At 43.9% G+C, this 12,156-nt stretch overlaps 1 protein-coding gene across 1 annotated transcript in view; it reads right to left on the bottom strand.

Moving 5' to 3' along the window:
* Nucleotides 1–12,156, bottom strand: part of ITGA11 (integrin subunit alpha 11) — a 140,822-nt gene that overhangs the window by 105,442 nt on the left and 23,224 nt on the right. The window contains exon 2 of the mRNA XM_049778609.1: nucleotides 8,405–8,516. Within this exon, the coding sequence (XP_049634566.1) occupies nucleotides 8,405–8,516 (112 nt within the window). The remainder of the gene's footprint in view (nucleotides 1–8,404; nucleotides 8,517–12,156) is intronic.

Genomic DNA, 12,156 nt, shown 5'->3' with positions numbered 1-12,156 from the left:
CTCTAGCCAGGCTAACAACACCTCCAATGGCATCTTCCCTCAGTGTCAGTTATCTCGCCTGCCAAAGGGGGACAATTGGCTTCTCTTTAGTTGCTCCTCTCTGAATATGCCCCTTATTCCCCCCAGGAACTCCACAGTTTCTGGTTTCTAAAAGTTAATAAGCTCCAGGTCTGGACATGTGGCTGATAAATCTTGATGCTCCAGGTTTGATCCCAAGCATGTACTTCCCATCTTTCCCTCTTGCTAGTCTCAGTCACCATAATGGCAGATTCATGGAGTCCCAAAGGGTCCTTTTCTGAAGGGCTCAAAGGTTGGAGGATCCTGTTAATCTCTTAGTCAGAAGACATGTCCCTGCCTGTCTTAGAACTAAGACAGAGGTCCCAGAGGTGACAGCTGGGAGGCAGGAGTGGACGGCTGAGATTATTTGTGTTCTTTCTCAGTACCATGGCGACTTTTGGTTCTAGGGACCAAAGTGACCCCTGCCAACTTTCCATGGGAGTTTGGGGACAGTCAAATAGCTTCACTTCAAAGACCTGCTGATTTAATGGCTTGCATACTCTGAGCCTGAGCTTCATGTGGATTTACTTTCTCTGATATTTCTCTGATGGACTGCAGGGCAGAGGTTTCTCAGCCCCAGAGGAATTTCTTTTTTCTCTTTTCCTCTCCGTGGGTCTATAAATGTGGTTATTATTGCCCAAATCTAGGCTTGTGGAAAACTGGTCAAGAGGACAGAGGTGGCGTAACGTGTGATCTGTACCTGACCTGGGGCAGAAGGGAGTGGGGGTGTGGTGGATAGAATGTGACGGGTTAAGGAAATATAGGGCTCCTCACTCAGCCCTGTCCTCATCTACCAGAACTTTATACCAGGATTCTATGTCCTTGGTACTCATGCAGCAGACACTATTAGGGCCTGTAGTGGGAGAGATGAGTAGGTCTGTTTCTGGGCAGTGCTGGAACCAGATTGTCTTTTGGGTGTGCTTTCCCACTATTATTTGAGAGCCATGGTCACTCCAGCAATCCTTGGCTCAGTGGTCCCTGGCTGATGATTTCAAAACTCAGGCCTGATGATGTGATGGTGTGGGCCCCTGGACTGGAATTCAGGGCCTTGCTCATGCAAAACACATGATCCAACCCTCAGAGCCCTTTCCTGGTACTGGAATCTGGGTTTCTGAGCAGGGTTGGGGTGATAAATTCACTGGCATCCCCCCTAGACCCAGTAGGGAATGGGAGTGTCCAGAGTCCACATGGAGTTTAATTTATTTATTTGAATAAATGGATTCAATTCTATGCTTTAGGTAGCTGATCCTGCAACCTCTTTTTCACCCCTACCCTATTGCTTTCTGCTATCTTCAGCTTTGTTGTCTCTGTCCACTGGTTCTGTTTTATTCTGTTTTGTCCATGCATGTTCCTTTACATTGTAGATATAGGTGAAATCAGTCAAGATTTGTCCCTCTGTTGACTTAAAAAACAACAACAGGGCCAGAGCGATAGTACAGCAGTAGGGCATTTGCCTTGCATGCAATGGACATGGGTTTGATTCCTGGCATCCCATATTGTCCCCCAAACCTGCCAGGAGAGATTCCTTGTAAAATCACCCTACATGCCATTTCTCCAACCCAGGTGAATGAGTCAGAATCAGGGCCATGCATTAAATAATTTAAACCAGGTTGAGGGTGGCATACATAGTCTGTCAGTCGTCTACCTCATATTTCCCACAAATTGGCTGCCTGAACTGTTTTTATTGAGTACAGAGACCACCCGCAGGTGGGGAAGTAAGCACATTGTAAGGGCATATTGCACAGGCTAGCCTGAAACTGTCCCACCCAGGTTTACATATAGGATAATCTTTGTTTTGGTTGAAACTAAGTTGTAAACAAACATATACCAAAAAACCAATTGGATAAAATAAGGTGTAACCTAACAATTTTTGAGCACAGAGCCAGGAACAACCCCTGAGTGCTGCCTAAGTGTGGCACCATCACCACCACCACCACCACTTGGTTTCTCTTTGTGGAGGAATTTATTTTATTTTCTTAAGTTGGGGGACACCTAGCAATGGTCAGGGATATTCTTGGCACTGAGCCCAGGAATTACTCCTGGCTATTCTCGGGAACCATATGGGGGTGGTGGTACAGGAATTGAACCAGGGTTAGCTGTGTGTAAGCCATACACACTACCTCTGTACTATCTTTCTAGCCTTGCCTTCTGACTTTTATTGCTTCTGGTAATCTTCTGGCAGGGAGGGCTCTCTGTAAAGTATAGGGTCCCAGGTCCCTCAGCAGATCAAGGCCAGTGCTGTCTTTAATGGCCAGAAGGCAGATCCATGCCAGCAAGGAGAAAGTGCCTGAGGCCAAGGGAACCTCTCAACCAGCTAGCCTGAAACTTTACTGCCCATTGGCTGCTTGCTGGCTGCAAGCTGCAATGCCTCACTGTTTATTTGTTCATTGCTTTGCTGATCACTTTTGAGGGCTCTTTGATCTTGTCTAGCACCCTCAGGTGGGCAAATTTATTCTCATCTTCCACATGAGTGAATTGGGGTGCAGGATTTTCCTTTTCCTCACTCTTCCTCAAGCAAAGTCTTAGAACTTCTAACCCTTGTTTTGTCCTTCCTTACTAATGCACCTCTTGCATTGGGGCTGAGTCAGCTGGGGGACCAGTCAGCACTCCCCAAATGAGAGGTATCCCCAATGGACCAATATCAGAATGTGGTTCATTCATTCATTCATTCATTCATTCCATATCCAAATAAATGTTACATACAGGCTGGATAGAGGAAGCAAAAAGGATGTAGGGCCAGCAGTGGGGAGCCTTACCAAGCAAATGTTGGGGTCCCTGTCTTGGGTGTGGTCTTGAACATGGTGATGATGACCCTTCCAAACCCCCAAACCAAACAAACAAAAGAACAAAGTTGAACATAATCAACTCCAGGTCACATTTTGTCTTGTATTACTTTTTAATGATTTCAAGGGTATTTAGTTGTCTTTTCAACTGGTCTTCGAGTTACTTGAGAGTGAAACCGTGTCTTTCTCATATCAATATTTTGTAGAGTCTGGTAACGTTTGTGAACAGATACTTTATAAACACATATTGGTCAGAACCAATTGTCTTGGCATGGCCAATGAGCTCCATGGCCCTTTTAGAGAGAATGGACTCTGCACACTTACAGCTGAGCTTTCTGGGACAGGCTAAACTCATCATTGTCTTGTGTGGGTGAGAGTGTGAGTTGGGGCACACTCAGCTGGACTCAGGTCTTACTCTTGGCTCTGAGCCCAAGAATTACTTTGGGAAATGCCAGGGAACCATATAGGATGCCAGGGATAGAACCCAGATATGTTACATGCAAACACCAGGGATTGGCAGAGGCTGTGAAAAGGGAGATAGATTCTCTTGTGGGGCTGAGTCATAGCACAGAGGGTAGAGCATTTGCCTTGCATATGACCAACTTGAGTTCGATACCCAGGATCCCATGTGGCCCCAGATCCTTCCGGGGTAGTTTCTGAGTGCAGAGCCAGGAGTAAGCCCTGAGTGTCACCAGGTGTAACCCCCCCCCCCCACACACACACACCAAAAAAAGAGACCTGATCCCTTGGCCTGGATTTGGAATTATTATTATTTGGAAGAGATGCCACCCATTTGGAATCAGCATAGGCCTTTGTTGTCACTAGAACCTAAAATTCTGTCTGTTCCTTTAATTAGTTTAAAATAATTAAAATTGGGGCTGGAGCGATAGCACAGCAGTAGGGCATTTGTCTTGCATGCAGAAGATCCAGGATGGATCTGATTCGATTCTCGGCATCTCATATGGTCCCCTGAGCCAGGAGCGATTTCTGAGCACATAGCTAGGAGTAACCCCTGAGCATGTGTGGTCAAAAACAAGCAAAAAAAATAATTTAAAAATAAAATATCTTTATCTTTGCATATCATTGTGATATGTAAGGGTTAAATTGTTGCTTTGCTCTCCATGTACTCTTTTTTTTTTTGTTTTGTTTTTGGGCCACACCCGGTAGCGCTCAGGGGTTACTCCTGGCTATGTGCTCAGAAGTTGCTCCTGGCTTGGGGGACCATATGGGACACCGGGGGATCAAACCGTGGTCCGTCCAAGGCTAGCGCAGGCAAGGCAGGCACCTTACCTTTAGCGCCACCACCCGGTCCCCTCCATGTACTCTTAATTGAAGAAATGCTTATTTTGATGAACTGTTGATCTTACACGTCAGCACCCTCTGATGCAGGAACATAAGTAGAGAACTAAGAAGGTAAATAGTGGAAGAAATAGTGGAAGGTCCTCTGAGTGATTCATTCCAAGAACTGGGCATGATTCTAAATGATAAGTTCTAACTGAAACAGAATAGAGACGTTTAACCAACCTGACTGCCTGTGTGGGAGGGGAAGAAGAGAGGGCTATAGAAACAGTTGATAGATAGCTATATAAAAAAAATAAACAGACTATAGGGCTGGAGAGATAGCATGGAGGTAAGGCATTTGCCTTTCATGCAGAAGGTCATTGGTTCGAATCCTGGCATCTCATGTGGTCCCCTGAGCCTGCCAGGAGCGATTTCTGAGCAATGATTCCTGAGCACAGAGCCAAGAGTCAGCCCTGAGCATTACTGGATGTGGCTCCAAAACCAAATAAATAAAATAAGCACAGAGATTTCAAGCAACAAGGGCCCCTCTAAGTCTCAGTTTACCTTTTACATTGCTGGATCGTTGCAGAGCAACCAATTGGGAAATGCCTTTCGGTGGGAGATTGGGCCACATACGGCCATCTTTAGGGGTTACTCCTGGATCTGAGCTCAGTGGTCATTCCTGGCAGTGTTCGGGGGACCATATGGAAAGCCAGGGATCAAACCTGAGTCAGCCATGTGCAAGGCAAATGCCCTCCCTGCTGTACTATCATTCCAGTCTCTGAAACACTATTCTTTTGCTCTTCTCTTCATTGGCCTACATGTTTGCTATGTTGTCAGAAGTATACACACACATATATAAAAGATGCTCTACATCCCTGCTGTCTGACTTGATTTCAGGTGATTGTCTAATTTCTTTCTATAGACATTAATTATTAAATCACTTTGAATTTTTGTCTTAAGATTTTGGTGTGATTGATTATGTGAACTTGTTATAACATAATGAGGGAGCCAGAGGGTTAATATGAGGCTTAAGATCATGCCATGATTTGAATAAATTCTGTTATTTTCCCAGTATCATGTGCCCCACCCCAAACATCACCCGGTACAACTCTGCAGGTCCTGAAACACCTCTGGAACAATCTAGGGCACTGAAGGAACAAGTAGCATCATATTGTACCCCCATGTCCTTGTGTTGTTGAACCGAGGCCTTATTAGTTGAGAATCACTCAGAAGGTCTCTTAACCCGGACCCCTAAGCAAAGATTGAGAGGATCTCTCCCTTGACCTACACCAAGAGTAAATTAAATATGCTTAGTTGCTTTGTATATATATATATATATATATATATATATATATATATATAAGAGAAATAAAATTTCTGAGACTATATTAACAAATCAAGTCTATATATAAGGTGAAAGAATGACGTTTATTTCCAAGATGTATATTTGGTTTGGTACTGAAAAATTAACCAATGAATATAATTTTTAGATTAACAAAATAAGGAGACATTTCACATCTCAATCTTTGCAGAAAAAGCATATGATAAATTTAATCTCTATCTCTATTTTTATCTTTCATAAGGAAAACTAGGAATAGAATAAAATTTTTTTCTTTCCAGTTTTTTGAGCCACATCTGGAGATGCTCAGGGATCCTCTGGGCTCATGGAACCATATAGGATGACAGGGATTGAACTTGGTTTGGCCATGTGCAAGACAAGAGCCCTACCTAAGAATGCTATTACTCTTTCCCCAAAAGAAAACTTTCTTAATCTGGAGATTAGTACAATAAAAATTAATAAAGCATATTTTATGTCCCTAATAAACAAATGAATGCATTCATTTGGCATCTTAGTTTTAAAACATTGAAGAAGGGTCAGGAATGTGGCTCAGTGGTAGAGCACTTGTTTTGCATGAGTGACTATTTCTATAATAAAAATTTTACCCAGATGGGTGAGATGGCCCCTATAATATAGGAATACTACATTAAAAATTACCAAGCACAAGTAAGAGAAAAATATGAAAGATCTAAAGAAATGAAAGGATATATGTGTTCCTGTATTAGAAACCTGACTATAATTAGGATTTTACTCCTTCCCAAATTGGTCTATAAATTCAACACAATCCTAGTCAAAATCTTAGCAACTTTGGAGGGAAATGGATATGCATACTAAATTCATACTAACTTCATGGGAGATTCTTCAAAGACCACAGGCTTTGATGCCTCTGGCATCATATGGTTCCCTGATACTGTTAAATGTAGCCCTAGTGGCTCTTGAGTATCTAGGAGACTGAGCCATCTTACAGACTGGGTCTGAGCATTGAAACATCTGTCCCTGTTAGCCCAATATTGTTGGAAATGGTCCTTGGGGCTCTTGAGTGTTATTTTGAAGTTTACCCTCAAATTTGAATGGAAATATAAAGGATTTAGCAAATTTTTCTAAATGAGGAGAGTCATGGTACTTCCCCGAAGATATACTCATTAGGGAAGTTAGGGGCAAAATAGTACAATGAGTGTAAGGGCACTTGCCTTGCATGCAACCAACCAAGGTTTGGTTCTCAGAACTCCATATAGGTTTCTCTGAGCCTCACCAGGAGTGATTGCTGAGCACAGAGCCAGGAATAACCCCTGAGAACCTCTGAATATGACTCCAAAACCAAAACCAACAACAAAAATCTACCCAAATAACAAAAATAAAGTTAGAGAAATCTAAGCAGCCTTTTTTGGGTACATGCTTAGAAAAACAAATAAATGGTAGAGAAGAGAGCATATATGTGGATACCCACTTTGGATACAGATAATATGATTCTATAGGAAAAATAATTTTTTTAAGTGAAGCAAGGTACAATTTTTTCAACACATATTTTCCCTTTTTCTCTTCTCTCATATCCTTCTAAAGAAGTTTCAAGAGGGAACACAAATTTCTTCAGAGTAGAAATAGACCAGCAAAGAAACACAGAAACAAGCAAACAAGATATGTGCTCAGGGGAAAATACAGGCTTGAACAATAGGCTCAATCTTTTAAAAACAAGTGATCAGAGACAGTACAGGGTTTAAGGTACGGCCTTCAAATGCTGCCCACTTCATTTCCACTCAGTCTTTGGAGAACCCCTGGTGCCATCAAGCTCCTCTGGATGTCCCAAATCACCACATTGTCTCCTCCAGTCTTTTGCACAGAACCACCAGCAGAGTTGGCCAAGTATCTGAAGGCCTCTGGATTCTTGACCACTGTTTGGAAGTTCCTGCTCCACTCCCTGTCATAACCCCAACCAAATGTTGCAGACCAACTGAATATCAATGTGGAACTAATAAACTTTTACTACCATACCACACAAAAAATCAATTGAGAAGACCATTGACCTAATAAGAATGTTAAAACATTAAAACTTCTAGAAGAAAGCAGAGGAGAAAGAAATTTCAGTTTCTTGGGGACAAAGTTTTCTTAGCAGCACACCAAAACCCACAAACTATATCAATCAGGGGCTGGAGAGACAGTACAAGGTAAGGTGCTTGTCTTGCTTAGAGCTGACCCGGGGTCTATGTCTGGTCCTTTGCGCCCCACCATGAATGATCCTAGAGAATCCCAGAGCCAGGAGAATGCCTTGAATTTCACTAGGAGTGACTCTTCATCTCTCCACTCCCACCAAAGTTAAGTCCATGGACTTTATTATTATAAAATGGACTTTGTTCCTAAAACGGTATTATTAAAAGAAGGAAAAGGAAGATGTAGCTAGGTGGCAGTTTGTGATGCATTGTTTGCAATGATTTGTTTATGGAATGTATTTTGAAAAGTCTTATAAATCTTTAAGAAAAAGACAACATAATTAAAAAGTGCACAAATGATTCAGTAAGAAAACTGACAAAAACAGAACACTAAAACAGCCAATATGTTTTTTAGAACATAGCACCCAGGAGATGCCAGTACACACAAGTATGGCTGACACTTAACACTGACTTGAGTTTTGATGAGAGTGAAGAACATAAAAGAGAGATTAAATTGGCAAATCATTTTTGAAAGAAAAAGAAAAAAAGCTTGGTGACTCCTATTAAACCTAACCATTTAACTGCCACTGAATTCAGCAATTCGTTCCCACCACTGAGACCTTGAGAAGGCCTAATGGAGCACCTGTTTCTACGTCTTGATGAGAAAATGGACCATTCCAGCTCTCCAAAGAGAAGGTGCTCAGCAGCCTCTGATGTGACAGGATGGGAGTCTGGGAGCAGGGTGGACAGGAAGATTTTCATCTATAACAGATGGGGGTGTGGGAGCCCTCACTCACCACTTCTTGCCGCTGATGTCATGCTGTTGAACGGTGTATCCGAAGAAGGCACTTTTGGAGCCAGGTATGACCCGAGGGTGCCTGGTGTCCATGTTGAAGGGAGATGTGAACCCTGTAGCCAGAAAGGAGAAGAGTGGAGGCATCAGGAAGAGTTTGAGGTGTCAGTATGAATCTGGGCATCAGTGTGGGTCGGGGGCATCAGTATAAACCTGGGCCTCACTGTGACTTTGGCGGTATCAATATGAGTGTAAGGGTGTTATTGTGAGTCAGGCATGTCAATGTGAATCTGGGGCGTCACTGATAGCCTGGGATGTCAATGGGACTTTGGGATATCATTGGGAGTTTGAGATGTCAGTGCAAGGCTAGGAGCTTGATTGGTGCCATTGCCTTGAGGGGTTTGGCTGGGAGAACACCATTTCTATCTCTTCAAGAATCCCTAGATACGGGTGAAATATAGGGAAATACCAGGGCCAGTCATGGGGGTGGCATGATCAGACAGGGGTATATGGTAGAAACCTACCAGTTGCCAGGTTAGAGCACTTTCTCCCCCCCCCCCACTCTCCTTTCACCCCCACTCTGTTTCTACAGCTCCTTTTGATATCCACTCTCATCCCTTGCTGTTCCCTCTTCTTCCTCCTGATCACTTAGAGGTCAGTGAAGTTATTACCATGGTCAACCCCTCGGACATAAGATCTTAGGAGCTGCAGCTGAGCCAAGAAGAGAGAAATTCCCTAATCCCTTCACCTCACACCTAAATATCTCCCTGCTTAGTTAGGTCATGGGCTTATGACCCCCTCCACACTTGAGAGATAAACCCAATACTTTAATCTTTGAGCAGCTGTCATGAGAAGGAACAATTCACATGGTGGGTGGCCTAGTCTCTGGGTCCTCCACATCCCATCTTTTCCCCCTCATAAGCCTCATCATATTTGGGGGAGGTGTCAGCCCCCTGAGTGGGTAAAGAGACTGTTTGGAAATATACAGAAGTGTGCCACATCAGGGACCCCAGCTACCTCCAGAAAGTGTTTTCAGGGTCTGCACAGCCTCCGCATACACCAAGATACCAAGATATCCCTAGTAGTGGCACTAAGCATTAAGCATTACTAACAGGACCCTTGGGGAACCCCTGAGGGATTAAGCATGGAGCCCTCCCACACACAGAATCCCCAGGAATGAGAATTGGTCATGGGGGCAGGTGAGTTTCATCAAGACTCAGTTACTTGGTCCATGATCGTAACTGTATGATTGGGAAAGTGAGGGCATAGCAGGAATGGAGAGGTGAGCACAGGTCACTTTGTGGCAGGACTCTGAGTCTGAGTTTTGTCCCTGCGAGTGTCTCACTGGCCCTGGATTGTGGTCAATGGCTAGGCCTTGAACAGAGTCTGCTATGCAAGAACAAGAGATTTATTTATTTTTATTTTTATTTTATTCCCCTCCCCCCCGAAAAAGAGATTTCTAATAGTCCTCTTCTCTGGCCCAGCAAGTATATCCAACAGTCAGAGTTCCATCTTGAGGGATATGGAATTAGAGTTTCCAAAGAGGGATGTCAGTGGGAACGCATGTACATTCCCTTGCATAACCACCATCAGCTGGTTCTAGCAGTTTCCTGACTTTAGCAAGCCTGGACTCAGTGGGTATAAATGGGTGATCAAGGAGCAGAATCTACTGCAGGTGGAGGAGAGGCCACAGATGTCAAGTGGCCTGGGAGCCATATCCTGAGGCACTGTGAATGGAAACGGCAGCTAGGCACATTAGCTCCTTGGAGCCTCAGGGACCACAGCCTGGGCTGTGAATGACTGGAGCCGAAGGCAACTATGGGGAAGATGACAAAGGTCAGACAAAGGGACACAAGGACAGAGGAGAGAAAAGCCAGTGTCACCTGTACAGAGCAGAAAAGTCTAGGAGGTGAAGCAGCAGCTGGCATAATTTGTCTCTGGAAAACACACACACACATATACATGGATGAGCACACACATACACACTTTAAGATATAGGCATGTGGGTCGGAGAGATAGCATGGAGGTAAGGCGTTTGCCTTTCATGCAGAAGGTCGGTGGTTCGAATCCCGGCATCCCATATGGTCCCCCAAGCCTGTCAGGAGCGATTTCTGAGCATAGAGCCAGGAGTAACCCCTGAGCACTGCCAGGTGTGACCCAAAAACAAAAAACAAAAACAAACAAACAAACAAAAAAGATATAGGCATGGATCACACATGCACACCTACACAGGAAAATGCAAGTTTGGGCACTTCACATAAGTGCACAGGTGAGAGACATTCCTTGACTGGAGTCACATGGGTGTGGGCTGGCTGCACAGATAGGATATATGGCTTCCTGACACCCTCTGGAGACACACCCCCTTAGCAGCCCCAAATTCCCCATTCTCCCCTTCCAGCATCCAACATCTCACGCTGTAGAGAGGAGTGGTGCTGAACACAGAAAAACCATGTCTGATTGTTGGGAAGTCCAGACCCAGAGACCAGTATGGTCAGTCTGGTGCCTTTATGCTCTTCCAAAGAGTTTCTTGCTCTTCCAAGACCATGACTCTAGCCAAAGCTAGCAATAAGCCTGTGAGACTGTATAGGCCCATGCTGCCTTTACCTAACTCTGCTGCTCTTTCTTCCTCTGCTCCAACCACATGGCCTACCTGGCCCTCTAGAACAAGCCAATTGATTTTATTTATTTGTTTTGATTTTATTTTGGGAAGCCTCGACCAGCTATGCTCAGGGGTTGCTCTGGGTTTTGCACTCAGGAAATACTCCTGGAGGGCTCAGAAGACCACAAGGGTTCTCAAACTATGGCCAGCGGGCCACATGTGGCCTGCTGAGGACATTTATCTGGCCTGCCAGGTGTTTTTGCCACCGCTTATCCAGAGTGAAGGACACAGCAAGCAAAGAAACAGACAAGCCAGCGAGATAGATACACATTCAAAGAAAAACACTGGCTTGAAGACCAATCTTAGAATATTCTTTTAAGGCTTTGCCCTGCTACCTCAGGCCTTGAGGGGAATCTAAGCAAAAGGTAAATAAACCCTATTTTCTCTCACTTGGCCTCTTGACTTAGGCTGGCCCTGCCTTCAGGGAGGTCCTCTACAGACCCCCACCACCTACAAGATTAGAGGGATGTGACCCCGGGTTCCTCAGGGCCAGGTTATGAGTTCCATGATGTATACATAAAGCTATTATTAACAGTATTTTAGACCACAGTACCTCAATTAGTAAAGGAAAAAAACATGGAAATAAATGAGAGAAAAACAACAGAAACAAATGTAAACAACCAGAAACAAAAGCTAGAATGATGGTAAGTTCTAGAATGACAAATAAGTTCTAATCACTCTGGCTGGAACCATCTTAACTCAGCAGTCAAGCATGGCTAGATGGGGAAAAATATACAACCCTGTATATAATGTATGCAAGAAACTCCATCAGGAATTAAAAAAAAAAGACCAATTTCACAGTGATGACAAATTAGCAGAAAGTGAATTTTTGTAAAGTGAGAGTAAGCCTGGACCATCACCTTAGCTCTAGACTATATCTCCTTTCATTTTTTTGCTTGGGAAAGGGATTCTCAGAGCTCCAGAGCAGAAAAGTTCAACCAAAACACTTTTCAGCTGTGAATGTTGACGGTGAAGTCAGTCACAGTTTGGGGCCACTCTCCTGGAAATAAACTACCTCGCCTCCCTTGAACCTTATCTTCCTTCTCTAAAAACATCACTATCCCAGGGCTGGAGTGATGATAATACAATGAAGGGCT

This window comes from Suncus etruscus, chromosome 1 (assembly GCF_024139225.1).
Source record: "Suncus etruscus isolate mSunEtr1 chromosome 1, mSunEtr1.pri.cur, whole genome shotgun sequence".
In the NCBI taxonomy this organism is placed as follows: domain Eukaryota; kingdom Metazoa; phylum Chordata; class Mammalia; order Eulipotyphla; family Soricidae; genus Suncus; species Suncus etruscus.
This window is presented reverse-complemented; position numbering and strand designations above follow the sequence as displayed.